General features: G+C 52.9%; 1 pseudogene and 2 gene segments (V, D, J or C); all 3 read right to left on the bottom strand.

Moving 5' to 3' along the window:
- Positions 1 to 7,090: 7,090 nt before the first annotated feature.
- Positions 7,091 to 8,155, bottom strand: LOC123348476 (the record flags this gene model as incomplete). The annotated part of the segment is given in 3 exon segments: positions 7,091 to 7,123; positions 7,499 to 7,815; positions 8,004 to 8,155. Coding segments are annotated over 3 exon segments (396 nt in total), but the record flags the coding sequence as incomplete, so codon positions are not given.
- Positions 8,156 to 10,039: 1,884 nt separating this feature from the next.
- LOC123347627 lies at positions 10,040 to 11,887 on the bottom strand (annotated as a pseudogene).
- Positions 11,888 to 18,900: 7,013 nt separating this feature from the next.
- On the bottom strand, positions 18,901 to 19,516 carry LOC123348466. The segment is given in 2 exon segments: positions 18,901 to 19,314; positions 19,398 to 19,516. Coding segments are annotated over 2 exon segments (432 nt in total).
- Positions 19,517 to 20,926: the final 1,410 nt, after the last annotated feature.

Here is a 20,926-nt window from a genome sequence, read left to right on the forward strand (position 1 = left end):
TATTACATTGGTGGATGTGCAGGTGAATGAACCGGTGATGGTGTGGCTGATCTGCTTAGGTCCTGTGATGGTGTCGCTGGTGTAGATATGTGGGCAAAGTTGGCATCGAGGTTTGTTGCATGGATTGGTTCCTGAGCTAGAGTTACTATGGTGCAGTGTGCAGTTGCTGGTGAGAATATGCTTCAGGTTGGCAGGTTGTCTGTGGGCGAGGACTGGCCTGCCACCCAAGGCCTGCCACCCAAGGCCTGTGAAAGTATGGGATCATTGTCCAGGATGGGTTGGAGGGGTTTTAGCTGGCCAGTGGAGTCCTGTTGGTTTCTTTCTTGGCTTTGTCTTGCAGTAGGAGGCTTCTGGGTACACGTCTGGCTCTGTTGATCTGTTTCCTTATTTCCTTGTGTGGGTGTTGTAGTTTTGAGAATGCTTGGTGGAGATTTTGTAGGTGTTGGCCTCTGTCTGAGGGGTTAGAGCAGATGCGGTTGTACCTCAGTGCTTGGCTGTAGAGAATGGATTGTGTGGTGTGCCCAGGATGGAAGCTGGAGGCATGAAGGTAGGCATAGCGGTAGGTAGGTTTTTGGTATAGGGTGGTGCTAATGTGTTCTTTGTGAACCAAGCGCTTTCCTGAGCTGCTGCCCGTGGCGCTGGCTCGCACCTCGGGACCCACACGTGCTCCCCTCTGAACACAGCCCCTCTGCCAAGCAGAGACCAGCAGAGACGAGCAGGTGCTGCCCTTGTCACAGGAAAGACACGAGGTGCTGGTTGCCTGACAATTGGCTTCTCTCCCTCTCCTGTGCGGGCACATCCACACAGATACAAGATCTGCCAGGGGCACGTGCTTTGCAGGGCTCCATGGAAAGGCGCAGGGCTGGAGCCTCCCCCCCGCAGTGAATGGGAGTTTTGCCCCAGGAAGGGCTGGAGAGGGAGGACTCCAGCATCCTATTTCCAGCCTTGCTCCTTCCCCGAGCTCATGACGGGCGGTGAGACCCCGCACAACGAGAGCCCTGGGAGAGCTCCCCCGTGTCAGGGTGTAGCTGACAGTGCGGGGACACAATGGGTGTATAGATCCTGTCCAGACATTCTTATAAACTCCAGGGGTAGGAATTGACAGCGGATTGGCAGGGATCTGGATCCGGATCAGTTCAGTGCCAGGGCAGGGTCCTTGCTGACAATGTTCCCGCAGAGCTGGCACCTTCCTGCTCACGGAGGGGATCCAAGCTCAGGAATGGGCCTGTGGTTCCGCTCAGCGCATCAGGGACCACTGGGCTGTTGCACTTCGCAGCCACATCTTCATTGCGGTGCTAGATCAGGGGAGAGAGAGGGAAAGGACCCCGCTAATGCAGGGTTTTGTGCTCCCCTGTCCATCCAGCAGGGCAGAGTCTAGGGAAGGCAGGTTGTGTGGTTGTATGTGGTCTATGGGGGTTTTAAGAGCGGGTCACTTGGTCCTGCAAACAGTCTCCCTGTTAATCGCTATGGAAGCGGTGTGCGAAGCAACCGCAGCTCACCCAGCGGGGATGTCACCGTGTGGAACAGGGCCGCCCAGAGGATTCCGGGGGCCCGGGGTCTTCGGCGGCGGGGGGCCCTTCCGTTCCGGGACCCGCCGCCAAAGTGCCCCGAAGACCCGCGGCGGGAGCCCCCTGCCACCGAATTACCGCTGAAGCGGGACCCGCCGCTGAAGTGCAGCCCGGGCTTCGGCAGTAATTCGGCGGAGGGGGGCCCCCGCCGCGGGGCTTCGGGGCACTTCGGCGGCGGGACCCGGAACGGAAGGGCCCCCCACCGCCGAAGACCGGGCTGCGCTTCGGCGGCGGTCCCGCTTCTCCCCCGCCCCGGCCCAGCCTCTTACCCCCGGCTCCCTCCTCACCCGGAGTCTCAGCGCATTCGCCGGAACAGCCGCAGGGTGTGGCCGGCGGGGCCTGAGCCCCGTCCCGCTCAGAGCCGCGCGGTGAGGGGGCGGGGCTCAGCCCGGAGCTCCCAGCCCCGCCCCCTGACCACGCGGCTCTGAGCGGGGCGGGGCTCAGGGGCCCCGGCGGAGACTCGGTGCTTGATGCGCTGAGGCTCCAGGAGCTGGGCGGAGGCGGGAGCCTCCGCTGTTCTCTTGGGGGCCCCTGCGGAGCCCGGGGCCCGGGGCAAATTGCCCCCTTTGTCCCCCCCCCCCCGCCGGCGGCCCTGGTGTGAAAGAGCTGATTGGAGGTCAAAGGAGAGAAAACTCGGTTTCGGCCTGGGGCAGGCTGCTGTTTACACCTGTTGGGACTCCAGCTGCCAGCCTGGCGTGCTCAGGAACCCAATCCGACAGTGTCCTGCAGGGATCGACAGGGATCTGTGCTGACTTCTCTCTCATGAGAGCAGGATCGGGGCCTCGGGTGGCGGAGAGAGTCCCGGACCCGGGTCACATGTACTAGGTGTAGCTGAGAAACACCTTTGGGGGCAGCTCCTCAGACGGTGGGAATGGTCGGAGCTGAAGTCAATGTCAATTCACACCGGCTGAGGATCGGCCGCTGCTTTCCTCTGGCCTTTTGCAGAGCGATCCGAGCTGCAAAGGGGGGGAGGGGGGTCCCAAACCCAAGCGCCTTTAAATGCAGCCCTGCTAGCAAAGGAGCCTCCAGTAACTCGTGCGGATTATTGTCTAGCTGCGGTAAAACAACAAACAGAAAAACATCCCCAGCAGTGAGTGTAATTCACAGCTGCTTGGATGCAAACCCCGCTAGTGCTGGGGAAGAGGAGAGAGATTTGGGAGCTGAACTGTCCGGGTGAGGTTTTTTCATGGCCCTGGGACAGACTGAGTGGCGCCCTCAGACCCCATTGTCCTAATTCCCCCACCCACACACAATTTTCCCTTTTGATCTGTGGGATAGTTCCCTACCCTAGACATGTGAGGCATTCGCTACAGGAGCAGGTCACTGGAAGGAGGGTGCTGATGGGAAAGCGGGGACTGGGGGGGGGTCAGGGGACATTCCTTCCAATGAAGATGAAAGGGAAAGACACCAGGAGCCTTTTACCGAAAGGAGGGAGAAGCGGGGAAAGAAACACTGGTGGGTTTTAGACTTTAAGGAGTGAAACTCTCTGATCTCGCTTCCAGTCTGGGTGGGAAATGAAGTTCTGCGCTGAAAGAAGAGCAAATGCAAAAGCGATTCACCTTTAACAAGACAAGTTGCCCCCAATAAAGCGAGTGACGAATACAAGCCCCGTCTTTCAAGAGATGCCCTTGGAATGAGGTTACAGAGCCATCAGCAGCCGTTGCTGAGCAGAGTGGAAAACAGCGCAAGTCAGGGGCTGTGCAAACACGTGTAAAAGCCAAAGAAAAAGGGTGTGTGTGCTCAAAAATTGTTTTGCTTGGGGCGACAAAAAACCTAGAGCCGGCCCTGCTTCTCTGCCATCCTATCCTGTGTTGGGTAGAGATTTATGTATTTATAGCACAATCACTATATGCACTGTAGGGGATTTTACATTTCTGATCCTTGGTGCCACCTGAGTTATTGTTAATTATTGTACCCTGCTGTCATTCTGAGCCACTCGGAGACCCCTCTTCCACTTCCTCAATTTCCTGTTCTTTGTTTCCTGGGTGTTAGTAGAGCATCCGATCTGAACACCACGTGTTATTATTTTGTTACTATTATTATCATCAACATCTTCATCCTCCTCAGCAGCTCGATTCAAATAAGTGCTCCTGAAAACTTTCCAGGTCAACCTCATTTTCTATATTTCTCTTTCCCATCCGGTGGGGAAGGACTGGATTTGTTTGTGTGTTTCCCCGAAAAGCCCTTGGAAGATCCAGAATACTTCATTTTGCTGAACAAGCGCTGCTAGCACTTTTGTAAATGTTGCCATCAGGGCGTTGGTGCGTGTCACTAGGCTCACGATCCTCCTGTTCGTGGCATCACCTTGGTCCAAATATACATAAGAAGTTCGCTCAGATTCCGTACCCGCCTCCTCTTTGCATTTTCTTTCCACTTACATGGAGTGTTATGGGGAAGGGGGAGAGGAGAATCTCAGCTCTTTCCGTTCAAATTGTGAAAATTAAGTGGTCAGAATCCGCTTCCCCTTTTTGTGCCAGTCCCTGCTCTGCTCTGTGTCACTGTGTCTCTCTGGCGCAGTAATAGGTGGCGGTGTCCGCAGCTGTCAGCGAGCGGAGCTGCAGGGAGAACTGGTTCTTGGAAGTGTCTTGTGTGATGGTCGTTCGGCTCTGCAGAGCGCTGGCGTAGTTAGTGTGCCACTGACTCGGTCTGTAGTAAATGCGTCCCACCCATTCCAGCCCTTTCCCCGCGGGCTGCCGGACCCAGTGCCAGGCCGCGCTGGTGCTAGAAACCGAGTCTCCGGAGATGGTACAAGTGAGTGTCAGGGACTCCCCGGGTTTCACCGCTCCCGGGCCCGTTTCCCGCAGCTGCACTTGGGAGAGGACACCTGGGAAGGAAATACAGAAATTAATCAGTGAGCCAGGCCCTGTCCCCTGGGAGCGGGGACCACGTGAAAATAAAACACCCCGAGACCGCACCTAAGGGAGTGAGGCACCCAACTGCCACTAAATTCCATTGGGTTCCGTGCACCTAATTCCCTTAGGTTCATTTGAACAGCGCCTCTTCTGCAGTCACTGCAGCAGGGAACCCTCGTGACCCCCAATAGACACGTACCTAAAGGGGCCACCAGCATGAACAGGATAATCAGCAGCAGGTTCATCTTAAGTGAAGGTGCAAACTGTCTCCAGCAGCCAGGCCCGGGCAGTTCTGTGTCTGGGGGGAGACTGAGGCTTCTCCAATCAGGGGTTTGTATTTAAACAGGAACCCTCCCGGGGCAGGGATTTGCATGCGAGTTTCACAAGGCGACTATAAGCGATGACCGGGTGTGGGCTCTGTCAGCACATGAGGATCTCTCCCTGGGGTGCGTGTCCCCCTAAGACAGTGAGTTCAGGTCAGAAAATTATGAAGCCTCTTAAGGCGTATGGACGCCCCAACTCAATTTAAATAAACAGCCTTTGGTCGTTTAACACTCGTAAAGGTGTTTGAGATTCTCAGCCACGTATAAGCGCAGGACAGCGCCTTCTTAGCAACGGCGGGATGTTTGAGAAAGGGAAATGTAACGTCCTCTCTTGTGGCTTTGGCTGGGATTTCAATAGAGCCCCAGGGAATTGGGAAATGGAGGGTTTAACTCCCTTACAGTATCTCTGATATCCTACCCCGTGCTCGGTAGAGATTAATGATAGTGTTGGGGGAAGCATTGCATTTACATAGCTACATTTCCAGTGAATAGCGGCTTTGTTGAAATCAGTTCCATTCAGTGGAAGTCTTTGGGCTGATCAGGGCCGGCTCTACTGTTTTTGCCGCCCTTAGCAGAGCGCCGACTTGCAGCCAGAGGGCGGGGGCAGTCCGTGTGCCCTTAATGCGGCTCGCGCGTTTCCCCGGCGGTGGCAATTCGGAGGCAGCTTCTGTCTTCAGCCGGAAGACAGAAGCTGCGCCCCTGCCGCCCAATTGCCGCCCCCGCTGAAACACACCTGCCGCCCTACGGGCACGCGGCCTGCCCCCGCCCTCCCGCAGCAATTCGGGGTGCTGCTTGGGGGCCAAAACACAGGGACTGCCGCCGCTTGCAGATTGCCGCCCCAAGCACCGGCTTGGGATGCTGGTGCCTGGAGCCGGCCCTGCGCACAGTAATACAGGGCGGTGTCCTCCGCTTCCAGGCCGGTCACGTGTAGGTAGAAATTGGAGCTGTCCTTGGAGGCTGTGAATCGCCCCTGGATTGTCGGGGAGTAGCTGTTGTCAGACGATGTATAATAGTAGATCAGCCACTCCAGCCCCTTTCCCGGAGCCCGTCGGACGCAGTTCATATAACAGCTGCTGAGACCAAAGCCGCTCACGGGCACAGGTCAGTTTGGTGGATTCTCCGGGCTGGACTGGGTGAGAACCAGCTGTGCCCGGGCCCCTGGAGACAAACAAAGCGGGTTGTTACAGGAAATGTTTAAAAGGAACAGTGACATTAAATAGATACAATCGACGGAAGGAGACAGGCAGCTCGGCAGATATTGGTCTAATACATCCCTAGCGTGACTCCATTGGCCTTCCCACGCAGGATGTTGGAGAGGGGATTTTTTTCTAACGCACTCACATCATTTAGCAGCACGAGCACTATTGACTTTCTGAGTGTTCCTGGGGAACTTGGGAACTTCTGAAAAGCCCCCTCAGCCCGACAACTGCAGAGATACCGAGAATGGGCAGGTGACGAGACAAACAAACGCACATGAGAGTCCAGCCAGGAAAATGCGGAGTCTCAGCGGACCCAGCCTGGTGATGGGAGGGGAGCGCAGCCCGGCAAGTCCCTGAGCCGGATGCGGGGCCTGTGGCTGGGACGCCCGAGTCAGTGCGTAAATAGGGGCTTGGCTGTGCCAGCTTTGCATAATCTGGGGAGAGCCGGGCGGGTTGGAAATAAACGGTGCCAAATTCAGCAAGGGGCGCAGGCCCGATGAGAGATTGAGGGCGGGGGGGGGGCGGTGACCTGATAGGGAAGAGCAGAGACCAGAACCCTCAGCCAAAGAACGGGACTATGTGAAAACAGAACCAGAACTATCCCCTGACACTACTCTTTGGACATGACCTACAGGCAATCTGAAAGCGATGCTTCCTTACTGCGTGTTCTTGGCAATTTGGCCAAACCTCACCCCACAGCCGTTTCCAACATGCACCTCCTGCCCAAGACAGGAGTTTCGAAAAAGAAAGCTGGAAGGAACCATTTGGGAGCCTTTGAAAATCCCACACTAAAATGGTTTGGTCTTGTCTTTGAACAGAGTCCTAACGGCTGTATTCAGGGTGAACCACCAGGTGTATAGGAACGGCCCGAAATTACCCAGGACATAAAACAAACTCATCTTTAACTCTTCTCCAGCTTGTGCTTATGCATTAAAGAGCAAACAGAGGCAATGCGCTCATGGAGCACCATTCAGCCTTCTCCAGGTATCTGCAGAGAGTGACAAAATTATGGTGTGAAAAATTCTAGGGCGGGTCCACCACAACTCTAAAGAACATAAGAACAGCCAGACCGGGTCAGACCAAAGGTCCATCTAGCCCAGTGTCCTGTCTCCCTGCAATGGCCAGTGCCAGGTGCCCCAGAGGGAATGAACAGAACAGGGAGTCACCCAGTGATCCACCCCCTGTCAGCCATTCCCAGCTTCTGGCAAACAGACTCTTTAAATAATGTCTCTGGCATTTCTTCCTCTTAGTTCATGTTTAGGAGGCGGGTTGAAGGGCAGAACGCTAATTATTCATAGTAACTGAGGCGGATTCTATTTCTCCATTGCTGTCCACTAAATAAGCTACTCTCTGTTCTGTCAACATAGTGAGTCTTTAATTACCAATGTGCATTTTTAGAGGACGGAAGCCCTGATTAAGGGCTGGAGACTTTACAGTCTATGGATCTGTGTTTAAACTGCTCTGCCGTGTCAGTGCCTGCTGCTCTCTGCTGGCGCTGAGAATGTTTGGATTCGAGGAGGAGGTTTTTGTATTCACTGCAGTTGATTTCTGATCGCTGTGTCTCTCGCACAGTAATACCGGCCGGTGTCTTCCGCTTTCAGGCTGGTCATTTGCAGATACACCAGGCTCTTGGAGTCGTCTCTGGAGATGGTGAATCGCCCTTTAACCGCTTCACTGTAAAACGTGCTGTGGCTATTAGCAGGGCTGTATATCCGTGAGACCCACTCCAGGTCCTTCCCGGGCGCCTGGCGGACCCAGCTCATATGGTAGCTGGTGAAGGTGAACCCGGAGGCTTTGCAGGAGAGGCGGAGAGATCCCCCGGGCTTCTGAATTCCACCTCCGGACTCCACCAGAAGAACCTGGGACCGGACATCTGGGGGGGAAAGAAGAAGAAAAAGCTCCGTTAGATTCACCTTAGTACAAGACCTGAGCCAAAGCTCACAGAAGCCGTTGGGAAGATGCCCATTCACTTCACTGCGCTATGGGTTGGGGCAAAGAACGTCCAACCTTCCCCGGAGTCTCCCACTAAAGTTGGGGGCGGGCGGGGGGGGGGAGAATTACCTGCAAGGGCTGCTAGAATCAAGAGAAGATTCAGCCACGATATCATGTTGCTGACGCGGGAAGGGTTTCTGACGGTAACTGCAAAGACACCAAGACCTTGGCCTGATCCCTTTTCATTCTCTGCCGTCCAGGAGAACACAGGATTTATGCAGGACCCCGAGACACTGAATTTGCATCACCTCCTCTTGAAAAAATCACCACACCAGAAACCACAACCCTCGTTAAACTGAGGCCTTCCGGAGTCGAGTTCAGAGGAAAAAAGCTACTTGGCTGGAGAGGAGGAGCTAGAGTCTCTCTTGTAGGATCACTCCTTCAGTGATCTCTACAAGAATGCTCGGCAGGGGCGGCTCCAGGCCCCAGCACGCCAAGCGGGGCAGCATGCTGCGGGGGGCGCTGTGCCGGTCCCCGGGAGGGCGGCAGGCGGCTCCCGGGGGCCTCCCGCAGGGTCTCCTGGTCCCGCGGGTTCGGTGGAGCATCCGCAGGCACGCCTGTGGGTGGTCCACCGGAGCCGCAGGACCGGCGCGGCAGAGCGCCCCCCGCAGCGTGCCTTGGGCCGGCGAAATGGCTAGAGCCGCCCCTGATGCTCGGGACCTCTCATAGACAAAATGCACCATTGATTGTTCACCTGCTGCTGAATTCTGTCTCTTCTTAGTTTGTGAGTCCTGGCCACTGTGTGTCCTAGTGCATAGAGCATTAGACTGGGCCATGGAAAACCGGGTATTTATTCCTTGGTCTGCTGGGTTGCCTTGGATAAGTCATTTCTCTCCGTAAAATTGGAATAACCTTTTAGGTTCACCTAACCTTCCTTTGTGAAGAGCTCTGACATCCCCTGCTGAAAATCGCTTTTATAAAATGCTAGGGGTTGGTGTTATTACTAATGTCTGAAAATGTCCTTTCTTCTTCTATGAGAAGGAAGAGGCAAGCATTTGAAACCAGGGGCGCTGGAACAATTTTTATAGTGGGGGTGCTGAAACACTAAACCAGACTGTAAACTCTGTATATAAAGGAATCACCTTCAAGCCAGCACCCCAAGGTCCAGCACCTATGTTTGAAATTCTGCCTTGCAATGCTGGACTACAAGACAGAATTATTATTAGATTGGCACCTGAAAATGAAAGGTTGGGTGTGGATCCCCGTCTAGCCTGCTTTGAATGTTTTAGCCCAGAAGCCAAATAACTGAATTCTGCTAGGTCATACAGTAAAAATGGACAGTTGGTACCCTGAAAGAATCTATCTGTGGGTTAGGGTTATAACCCTGCAGGGGTTTGTAGGCCTGTGCCACTGTAACTGAGAGTACAGTACTTGCACTGCTTTGAGCAGGGCTAATGGTATGAATCAAACAGTTCAGTTGCATAGTAGTGTTGTATCACTCTTCTTCCTCTTAGTATTATCGCTCATATTATTTTCAGCACCCACTATAAATAGGCAATAATACAGAGAAAAATGTCAAACTAAAGTTTCTATGGAAGTGCTGGATAAAATAATAAAATGAACAGTGCATAGATCTTAAAAGCTCCACCTTGCCACTGTGTTTATGCAACAGGGTGGAGTTTTTAAAGGGTTTTAATGTAAATACTCACATCCCATGGGAGCTGGAAACTTCCCAACTTTGGGTGCCTTTGAAAATCCCAGTCTCACACTCTAATTGGTGGAGGGCCTATCCTTTCTCAGGTAAGATACAGTGCGCTCAGACGCACAGCTCAGCGATATTTAAGTGTGGGATATCTGTTATGTAAGATCCCAGCGCAGTGCAGGGCTGAGATATTCCAAATCGCTTAAGGGAGATGGCAGTGGATGATTTTCAAGGATGCAAATGATTTCAGGGAGACCCTAGTACAATGTCTTAGGCCTTGATTCATGAAAGCATGTAAGAATTTGCTTAAACCCATCTCTATTCAGGACACTACTTTAAATTTAAGCACAATTCTTAGTGTCCCTGACTGAACTTTGCACTTTATTCTCAGTAGTGTCAATGGCTGTACAGGACCTGAAAGAATATTTATCTCATATCACTAAACCAGACAGAAATCGCTACGTTAACCTGCTGATATGTGCACCAACGTGCCCTTAATACAGGGTTTCTCAAACAGGGGTCGCGGCTCGTACAGGGAAAGCCCCTGGAGGGCCAGGCCGGTGTGTTTACCTGCCCCACCCGCAGATCCGGCTGATCGGGGCTCCCACTAGCCGCGGATCGCTGCTCCGGGCCAATGGGACCCGCAAAGCGGCGGACAGTAGGTCCCTCAGCCCGCGCCGCCTCAGCAGCCCCCATTGGCCCAGCGAATGGGGCAGGTAACACACAGCCCGGCCGCCAGGGGCTTTCCCTGCACAAGCCGAGGCCCCTGTTTGAGAAACTCTGATCTACCGTGTTCCCGGGGGCAGCCCTTAGCCACGTGACTGTCCCTAATGCCCTCAGTACCAGCGCTGGGCTGAGTGATGGCATCCCGGTCCGAGGGGCGGGGTCTGTTATCTCCATGGTGACTCTGTCACATTGTGGCACTTTACTGTGGGTCGGGATGTCTCAGCTCCACCCACTGACACCCGCGGAGAGTCCAGGCGGTGATTTCCACATGTCAGAGGGGTGAAAACAATCCACCAGCCGCTTGGGAAATTCCCAGCGGTGCCACATCCCCAGGCCCAGCGGAGTGGGGTTTGTTCGGGCGCTGGGTGATCTCTGCCCACAGCCCCGCCCGGACTCTGAATGGCCCATTTCCATATCCAGCCTCCAGCTCTCCGTGCCTCAGTCTCCCCGCTCTGAACCAGGGGCTGGGATAGTTCCCGGCCTCCCGGCGACGCTGTGGGGAGAAAGGCGATAACCGCGTGTGAAGGGCCGAGACGCCCCGGTGATGGGCCCCACACGGGTTATAATGAACTAATCACCTTCCGCTGCGTTAATCCGCTGAACGTCCCAGTTTGCTGAAAGGGCCAGAGCCTCCCTGGTGTAAATCCGGAGTAACTCGAGTCTAGTGGAAGCAGCTGCGGTGACTTTACACCAGCGGAGAATTTGGCCCCAGGGGCGATTCGCTCCATCCGTTGGGTCTGATGCGAACCCCAACGCGCTTGTCCCCGTTACACTGACAGACTCTATCCTGCGAGTGTGACATCGAGATGGGCCCCGGGAGAGCCAACGTGCCAGGCCTGCGAGGGGAGAGCGACTCAGAACAGGACTCACTCCGGATTGGGGTTCACAGATGAAGCGAGGGATCTCTGCACCGCAGACCCAGCGGGGGTGTGGGCAGGAAGGGGAGACACGTTGCCCGGGAATGGAAGGGTTAAAACTGCCGGGAGGTTTGTGTTACATTCACCCGGGTGCCGGGGCTCCTGTCCCAGCCCGGAGCGGTGTGTGTGTCACTGCTGCCCCCGCGCGGCTGCCGGGAGAAGCGCGATTCCGCAGCCTGGGTTTTTGTATGATCACAAACCGGTTTCGTGTCACTGTGTGTTTCCCGCACAGTAATAGCGGGCGGTGTCCTCGGGCTTCAGGCCGCTCATTTGCAGATACAGCTCACTCTTGGGATTATCCCTGGAGATGGTGAACCGGCCTTTCACTGAATCAAGGTAGTATATAGTACCCCCACCGGGGTGTATTTGAGCGACCCATTCTAGCCCCTTGCCAGGAGCCTGCCGGACCCAGGTCATCCAGTAGCTGCTGAAGGTGAAGCCGGAGGCTTTGCAGGAGAGGCGGAGAGAGAGTCTCCGGGCTTTTTCACATCCCCTCCGGACTCCACCAGCTGCACCTGGGACCGGACAACTGGGAATAAAGACAGGCCATTAATATCGGTATAAAAACAGCGGTAACACAATATTCTTCTCACTCTGCCCGTTATTCAGAGGAGGAAAATACCTTCCAAAGCTGCTAGAGCGAAAATTACGAGGAGCAAAAATCCCATTTTCCCGGGTGCTGGAGGGGAAAGTTCTCAGAGACTGGCTGGTAACTGCACAGACCCAGGGGCTGCGGATTGTGTCTCCGGGTGCAGCCTGGGCAGAGAGAGGCACAGATTTAAACAGGAAACTGTCTCCCTCATTTGCATATCACCGCTTTATAAGAGACACACACTCCTGCTGCTAGCGATCTGAGCGACTCGTCCTCGGGTTCCGGGTGCGGGAATCAGACTGTCCCGTCCTGTGTGTCTGTGCAGCGCCGGGCACAGGGCGCTGGGCTCCTCCTGACACTTTCAGACCCCTGGGATGAATGAACTCTCTTGGGAAGGAGGTAACACTTTCTGTTGTGGTTCAGTGTAACACTCTAATTAATATGTCTCCCCAGTCTGGTGATTCACACAGGCTCACAATACAACCACTTACATATGACCTTACTCTATGGCATACATATGTGACAAGTGATATTAATGCATGCAACAACTCACAGTATTCAAAAATCCTAAACATATTCTTATCATTCTAATGCCTAATTTAGCAATATTAGCACACAGGTGACACAGATCGTTTCCATCAGCTTTCACACACCTCTGACCCTGATACACAGAAATTGTTAGTTGTGTCTGCCCTGCTTTCTAGTGTAATAGTCTCCTCCCTGAAAGCCTGATCCCAAACCTATAATGGGAGGCTTTGCAGTGACTACAACAGACATTGGACCAGAGCTAGAATCATCTATATGAATTTCAGGCAGCTGTTCATTCTTCCCTTAGGCAAATGTTTATTCAGGAGCCCACCGCACGTTGTTAGTTGCAGAAACATAGAGCTAGGCCGACTCCCTTTGGAGCCCTACTGAGTAATTCACATGGTTAATGGAAGGAGTCTGTCTTTTATAAGGAGCGGGATATGCAAATGAGGGAGACAGTGTCCTGTTTAAATCTGTCCCTCTCTCTGCCCAGGTTGTACCCGGAGAGACAATCCGCAGCCCCCTGGATCTCTGCAGTTGCCAGCTAACTCCCCTGAGAACTTTCCCCTTTAAAACCAGGTGAAATGAGACTTTAGCTCCATTTAGTTTTCATTTTTGAAGCTTTGGGAGGTATTTATGTCCCGAGTAATTTGCACAGTCAGGTGACTCTTATACTATTCCTCTTTCTATGTGATTTGTATCGTGGCTTCCTTCCCAAGTGCAGCTGGTGGAGTCCGGAGAGGATGTGAAAAAGCCCGGAGACTCTTAGGGCGATTCACCAGCTCCAGAGACAATTCCATTAACACGGCACAATTACAAATGCCCGGCCTGAAGCCCGAGGACACCGCCCGGAATCACTGTGCGAGAGAGACAGTGAGGGGAAGCTGGTCTGAGCTCAGAGAAAAGGGGAAGGGGTTTCCTAGGGGTGGCGCTCTGGTTCCACACCAGAATGGACACAAAGTATCTCCCCTTATGGACACCGCACACAGCTGTAATGGGAGAGAGGCTGACTTCATCTCCCCCTGGGGAGCGCAGGGAGCAGATGCCCAGGGTGGATTTCAGAGGGGCAGGAGAAAAGAACAGAGCCCTTGCTCTGTGGATGCCTCCAGTGACTCTCTGATCAGACACTCTCCAGGTTACGTATCAGAGGGGGAGCCCTGTTAGTGTGGATCTGTAAAAAGCAACAAAGAGTCCTGTGGCACCTTATAGACTAATAACAGAAGTATTGGAGCATGAGCTTTCGTGGGTGAATAGCCATGCGTCTGACGGAGTGAATATTCACCCACGAAAGCTCATGCTCCAATACGTCTGTTAGTCTATAAGGTGCCCTCAAGACTCTTCGTTGCTTTCTCCAGGTTAAGGCTCCCCCTTCTCCCAGTGCGGTCAGTGGAGAAGCCGAGCCCTTAGTGCAGGTCAGGGGGCGTGCGGGGCCCAGAGTGAGGGTTGTTTGACAGCCAGGGCGGGGTCAGTGATCGCTGAGTGATCTCCCCCCTCAGCCCATTGATAATTCTCTGGATAAAAATCCACCCTTTTGTAGAGGGGGCAGCACAAGCGTCTATGCACCTCCTGAGTGGCGTGGAAGCATTTTAGTGTTTAACATTATTTGAGGGTCTGATGCCCAGATCCATATTCCCACCACAATCCAAAGGAAACACGTCTGTGAGTTTCATGCTCCGTGGTGGGAAGAGGAAGGCCAAAGTGGGTATGGATCCAACATAAATATGAATGGGAAGGGGAATCGAAACGGAAGTATCCAGGGGGTATTTATCTGAACCTGAATCTGATTGGGGATATGAAGTGGAGTATAAATAGGACTGCAAATGGAAATAGGAACAGTTATATGACTATGAACTCCTATGGATGGGACTGGCAATATGAATGGGAGGGTGTAAATAACTCTCTTGTTTCTATTCTTTTTTAATAAATCTTCACATAGCATAGGATTGGCAAAAGGGGCACGAATCCATAGGTCTCATGCTCTCGAACAGCTCTGGAACTGTCACTGGGAGGACCCCTTCAGTGTGTCAGCCCCAGTGGGGTCACACTCTCACTAGGGTAAGCCACAGGGATTCACCACCTCTTGGGACCAAAACTTAGAGCGTTCAGCCCCCCTGCTTCACGCCATGGGCTCCCTTCAGTGAGTCCACCTGAGTTGGGCACCTGAGGAAGACGTGTACCCCGAAAGGGAGCAATTCACTGTGAACTTCCTTAAACTGACAGTAGGTGAATTCTTGGAGTCACTAGTTTATGTTCCCTTTGGAGGTGAAATTTGCACTTGGGGTGTGTTTTGTTTGTTCTCTTCTGTTGGTTGATTTGTTTGTTCCAGATTTTTTTTTGTTTGTTTGTTTATTTGGTTGCTTGGAGTGGGTGTTTAAGTAGAAGAGGTCCTGCAGTGAGAGTCCTTCTTGCTGTGGTGGAAAGGAGCTGCAGAGTAGAACTTCACTCCCCTAAAAAACAAGGAGGAGTCTGGTGGCATCTTAAAGACTAACAGATTTATTTGGGCATAAGCTTTTGTGCATAAAAACCCACTACTTCAGATGAATGGAGTGAAAATTACAGATGTAGGCATTGTTATACATGAAGAGAGTTACCTCACAAGTGGAGAACTTAGGCATCTTTGAATTTCAGGTCTCATTAATTCATTTCACTGCAGAGAGACATAACCAGACAGGTCTCAATATGAAGCAGTAGGAGGCTCTGTAAGATATTTAGGACATCAGTTTTTTAACGGGAAATCCAACATCTTCTCCTCCCTAAGCTCCCTAAATATCAAGGGATAGATTCACAAATGGATTTAGGAACTTAATGACCACATTAGAAACTTCAATCCCACAATCAGGCCTAAAATGAGATTGAAACCCCACCAGAGCTGTCCCTGAATTCTGTAGACACCTGAGATCACTTTGCACCTCAGTTTTTGCTGTAAAACTTCCCTGGGCACCTATATTTCTGCCTGTGAGTATGGACTTTGCAGGCCCAGGTCTTGTCTCCATGGTGTGGCAGTGTCCAGCAGAGGGCTGTAACCTGTAGAGTGCAGCAGCCCATTGTGGTTAAAATGCCCCATGTAGACCCTACTAGTGCACAGAGATATTGTTCTGGTTCAAACAGGGAAGAGTTAGAGCTTCAAGCTGGAGCACTGAGCAATTCTGGGAAGGAGATAAACTCCCCTCCTTTCAGAGTGAGATGAATCTCGGAAGGAGAGCAGATTATGAGAAATCTTCCGCTTTTGAGCAGGTGAGTTAATAATTGCCAAATTTTGGGCTGCTTCCTATAAAATAATGGGTGCCGACCCCTCTGGGAGACAGAAGGTTGAGGTAGGTGGGCCCTTGGGAGAGTGTTGGGGCTGGCAATTCTTAGTGTCCCAGGTTAGGTCCATCAATGGCTATTAGCCAGGATGGGCTGGGATGGTTTCTCTAGCCTCTGTTTGCCAGAAGCTTGGAATGGGCGACAGAGGATGGATCACTTGATCACCGGTTCTGTTCATTCCTTCAGAAGTACCTGGTATTGGCCACTGTCGGAGACAGGATACTGGGCTAGATGGACCTTTGGTCTGACCCAGTATGGTTGTTCTCATGTTCTTATTCCTGGGGTCTTTCCCTTCATTTCTTAGGGACACTATAGACAAAATGCAGCAGCCAGGACTCCTGGGTTCCACTCCCAGCCTTGGGAGCTCTGATACAATGGTTGCCTTTCAGTGCTAAGGGGTTAGATTCTGGAGTGCTTGTAACACAAGGCAGAAGCAGTGTTGGCAGCTGCTCCTCCCTGGGGCTCATAAACCCAGACTGGTTCTCCGCAAGGTTAGTTTTAGTGCAGGCTTTAATAGGATTTACCTCACTGTGTGTATCTGGCACAGTAAGACACGGAGGTGTCTCCGGGCTGCAGGCCGGTCAGTTGAAGGGACACTTGGCCTTTGGAGGTGTCTCTGGTGATGGCGAGTCGACTTTTGAGAGCATCGTTATAGTTAGTGCTTCCATCAGCCCAGATACCTCCCATCGATTCCAACCCTTTTCCCGCTGGCTAGCGGGCCCAGTGCACCGCGTAGCTAGTGAGAGAGCATCCGGACACGGTGCAGGTCAGTGTGAGGGTATCTCCAGGTTTCTTGATTCCCCGTCCGGACTCCACCAGGCTGACCTGGGAATAGACACCTGCAGAGATAAAGGGGGAATATTGCAGTGATTCCGGAGGCGCAGTTATTAGGGAACACACGGTACCGGGCGCGGAGCGGCAGCGCAGGTCCCGCCCGTACCCGTGGGGAGCAGCAGGAGGAAGGCGATGGCCAGGCTGGGGGTCATGTCTGCGGCTGGCGGCTCGGTCCCCAGGCGGGATGGGAAGCTGAAGCCCGGCGCTGGCTCTGAGCGGGGTGAGCGGCCGGGACTGGGCTATGAACAGGGCCCCGGGGAGCTCATTTGCATGGGCCGGGGGTGGGGACAGTATAACGGGGGACCCAGGAGGTGTGTGACGCAGCGTCGCGTTGTTAAGTCTCCTGGCAGGTGGATTCCAGAGTCCAGCTGTGACACGGAATGTTCCCTTCTGCTCTTTCTTCTGCCCGCCGGAGATTTGCAACTATGAACGAACTGGATGGAGACAGTCTGTCCGCCTATCTTCTGCTCTATTGATCGCCATAGACATCTATCTGCCTATCTATCTATCCCCATACGCCCCATCTATCTATCTATCTATCTATCTATCTATCTATCTATCTATCTATCTATCTATCTATCTATCCTCTCCCCTTTTTATGTTGGTGTCAATATTATAAATTAGGAGCCAGTTTCATTACTGAACCATTCCTTGTTCGTGAGAATCTGGAAAATTAAGATGGAGACAAACTGTACAGAAATGCTTCGGGAAAATGTTGGGGGCTGTATTGTTGGAAAGGGAGTTGGATTCAAACTTCTCAGTCTGAGGAGAAGGGTCAGTGCTGCGGGGGCAGGAGAAAAGTCGCCCCTGGTGCTCAGTAGCTGGACAGGACACTGTGATGACCCCTTTACAAAGGGGTGAATTTCACACACAGGATCACCAATGGGCTGCCGGGGAAGGTCACTTCTAGTTTATTGGCCAGAACCCTCCGGCCCATAATCCGCACTCCGGACTCCGCGTTCCCACTGCTCTTCGCTGAGGGCTCAGCTTCTCCAGTGACTTCGCTGGGAGATGGAGGGAGCCTTAAGTGGAGCGTGTCTGATCAGAGAATCACTGGGGGCGTACACAGGGCGAGGGCGGAGCCAGCTGACCCTCCCTGCTCCGCTGAAACACACTCTGGGCATCTGCTCCCTGCAATAACTGATAACTGGTTATCGATAACTGAAAGGATTCTCCCTTATTCCTCTCCTTAGTGCTGCCGGATGGTTGGTGGGTACTGAACAAAGCCGTAGAGATGTAGCTAGAACACCCATTTAAATCAGGCTTGCAGGTTCAATTGGGTGAGTGCCTGGCCCGCATCTCATTGCATCGCTAGGTCCCTTCTGGTACCAATGTTTTAATCTGTTTGAATGAATGGGCCAGAACACCAGCTATAGTCAGTCGGGGTAGCAGCCTTGGGATCTGCGGAGCTTCCAGAATTAACACCTGTGAGGCTCTGACCCCAGAACGATTGTCCTCCTTTCGGCCTTGCCCAAAGCTCAGTAAAGTCAGAGAAAGTTTTCAGACTCGATTGAAATGAGCATCCGATGAGCCCCGAAATGCATTTATCTTCCTGAAGGTGTCAGACGTTGTACTGTGAATCCGGGTAAGTGTCGGTCACCCAGAGAACGGTGGGTGTGAGCTAGCTAGATATATAGATCCATTCAGGTCTTTTATAACATTAGTTATGAAAACAAAGCATCAGGTCACACATTTCTGAGAGACAAAGCCTGAATTTAGCCCTTTCCTTGGGCAAGTCTGATCTGTGGACTTTCTCCAGCAACATCATCTGGTAAAATGTGAACAGCCAGTACCGAGGAGCTGCCCATTTGTGGCCTGGATAGAGTGAGCCCATCGACCTAGGGCACCTGCTGACAGCCCCGTTCAACTCCCAACCTCCCAGGGTGAAATTTGCATGGAAATCCCTCGGGGGGGGGGCGAAGGGTTCCTGTTTAAATACAGGTAGGTTAATGGGGTTACACTGAGAGAGGGAGTTGGGAGGATGAGAGATCCGCTATGTGACATGCCCTAGGTTCTCACACCGGGTGGATGGGCGTTGTTTGATGAGGCCCATACACGTGAGACAGTGCGCAGGGCAGGGAGTCGATTAGTTATGGAAGTTGTTTAACACCTTTGCGCACGTAGAACAGAAATACCCAATGCTCGATAGTCTCATTGGGGGTAGCCCCGTGCCTGGTTCTGGCTGTCAGTGTTACTGGCTTTGTTTACTGGCTTTGTCCCCCACCCCCACCCCCCCGCGCTTTTAAGACTGTGTAGAATGGGAGTCTTGATTTGCACATAGAACTGATTAAAAATCAGAGGGAAAGGTCCAGGTCCAGCCCTTTTCACTCGAGGGGACCGGCCCCTGGACCTGTGCCTTGGCTGAAGCTGTATTTGGCCAGAGCAGGGCACCTTGACATGAACACGCTGTTTCCTCTTTTCAGTTTCCAGTCCCGGGAGTGTCAGGCTCTCACCAGCTGGGACCTTCCCTGCTGACCGCAACGGGAGGTTTTTGTCTGAGCTCAGAGCGGCTTCGCCTCACTGTGTCTCTCGCACAGTAATACCGGGCGGTGTCCTCGGGCTTCAGGCCGGTCAGTTGCAGATACAGCAGGTTGTTGGGGTTGTCTCTGGAGATGGTGAATCGGCCTTTGACCGCGTCGGCGTAATGCACAGTGCTGCCGGCCCAGTAGCTTATAGTTGCGACCCAGTCCAGGCCCTTGCCAGGAGCCTGCCGGACCCAGCTCATCCAGTAGTCACCGAAGGTGAAGCCGGAGGCTTTGCAGGAGAGGCGGAGAGAGTCTCCGGGCTTTTTCACATCCCCTCCGGACTCCACCAGCTGCACCTGGGACCGCGCGCCTGGGAATAAAGATAGGTTACAAACACATGGGTATTACAGTCAATAACTCAATAGTCTGCAGGGCATTCAGGGGCTAACCTACCTCCCAGAGCTGCTACAATGAAAACGAAATGGAGCCAAATCCTCATTTTTCCGAGTGTTGGAGGGGAAAGTTCTCAGGAGACTGGCTGGTCACTGCACAGACCCAGGGGCTGCGGATTGTCTCTCCGTGTGCAGCCTGGGCAGAGGGAGGGACAGATTTAAACAGGAAACTCTCAGCCCGATTTGCATACCCCCCTCCTTATAAGGCACACAAACCCGCTCCCTGCATGCTCGGAGTTATTTGGCCGGTGGCTCTGAGGGAGGGAGTCGGAGTGGTGCTAACTGTTTCTGGGCAGCGCCCAGTGCGTGCGGGGCCATCCTGACCACACTGCTGCACAAAGAGCTCCCTTGAATCCGCTCCCATCGCTCCAGGTGTAAGGGCTGAAGGGAATGGAAAGCTCCACCACGGGCTTTAGGGGACTGTGGACCAGACCCGTAGAAGGAAGAATATCAGGCGGGTGAGCAGGGCAGCATCGTTTGAAAATCTGGTTTTCTGTTGAGGCCAGAGGTGTTTGTGCCTGATGTGCTCGGTCTATAGTGGCATGTTGTTGTTTTTCAGAGAAATTTGAGAGTATTTCTATCCATCCCCCAACAACCCACAGGAGCATCTTGGCAGTCATCACTTTTAGGCACCTCCGGAAACCCAAGTGCAAGTTATCACACCTTGAACAAATGAGTCCCCAAATATTCTTCTTGTGCAGCCTGCATTTTTACTTCGGTGTCCGATCAGTGCCACATTTAACCATCTGAGTGCTCAAGTTGTTGCAGTTTTTTATGGACACGTGATCGAATATGGGTGCAGAGATCTGAAACCAGCTGACAGATTTGTTAGCATTCTGCCTGTTGATCCTGTTCTAAGAAGGACAATTCTGCAGTTTGGATTTTTGGATTAGCCCTACCAGGATCCCCCTCACGGTGTGTCCCGCACAGTAATAGCGGGTGGGGTCCTCGGCTTTCACGCCGGACATTTGCAGATACAGCTCACTCTTGGGATTACCCCTGAAGATGGTGAATCGGCCTTTCACTGAATCAACGAACTACGTACTATCCCCGCTAGGGATAATATAAGCAGCCAATTCCCAGGAACCTGCCGGACCCAGCTCATGCCATAGCTGCTGAAGGTGAAGCCGGAGGCTTTGCGGGAGAGGCGGAGGGAGTCTCCGGGCTTTTTCACATCCCCTCCGGACTCCACCAGCGCCTGGGACCGGACACCTGCAAGTAAAGACAGGTTGTAAATATCGGTATAAAAACAGCGATAATTTAATATTAATCTAACTCCACCAGTTATTCAGAGGTAGAAAATACCTTCTAAAGGCTCTACAGAGAAAATTAAAAGGAGCACAAATCTCATTTTTCCTGGTGTTGAAAGGGAAAGTTCTCAGGGACTGGCTGGTCACTGCACAGACCCAGGGGCTGCAGATTGTGTCTCCGGGTGCAGCCTGGGCAGAGAGAGGCACAGATTTAAACAGGAAACCGTCTTCCTCATTTGCATGTCCCCTATAAAATACACACACTCTTGTTGCCAGTGAT

Source organism: Mauremys mutica, chromosome 13 (genome assembly GCF_020497125.1).
Source record: "Mauremys mutica isolate MM-2020 ecotype Southern chromosome 13, ASM2049712v1, whole genome shotgun sequence".
NCBI lineage: Eukaryota > Metazoa > Chordata > Testudines > Geoemydidae > Mauremys > Mauremys mutica.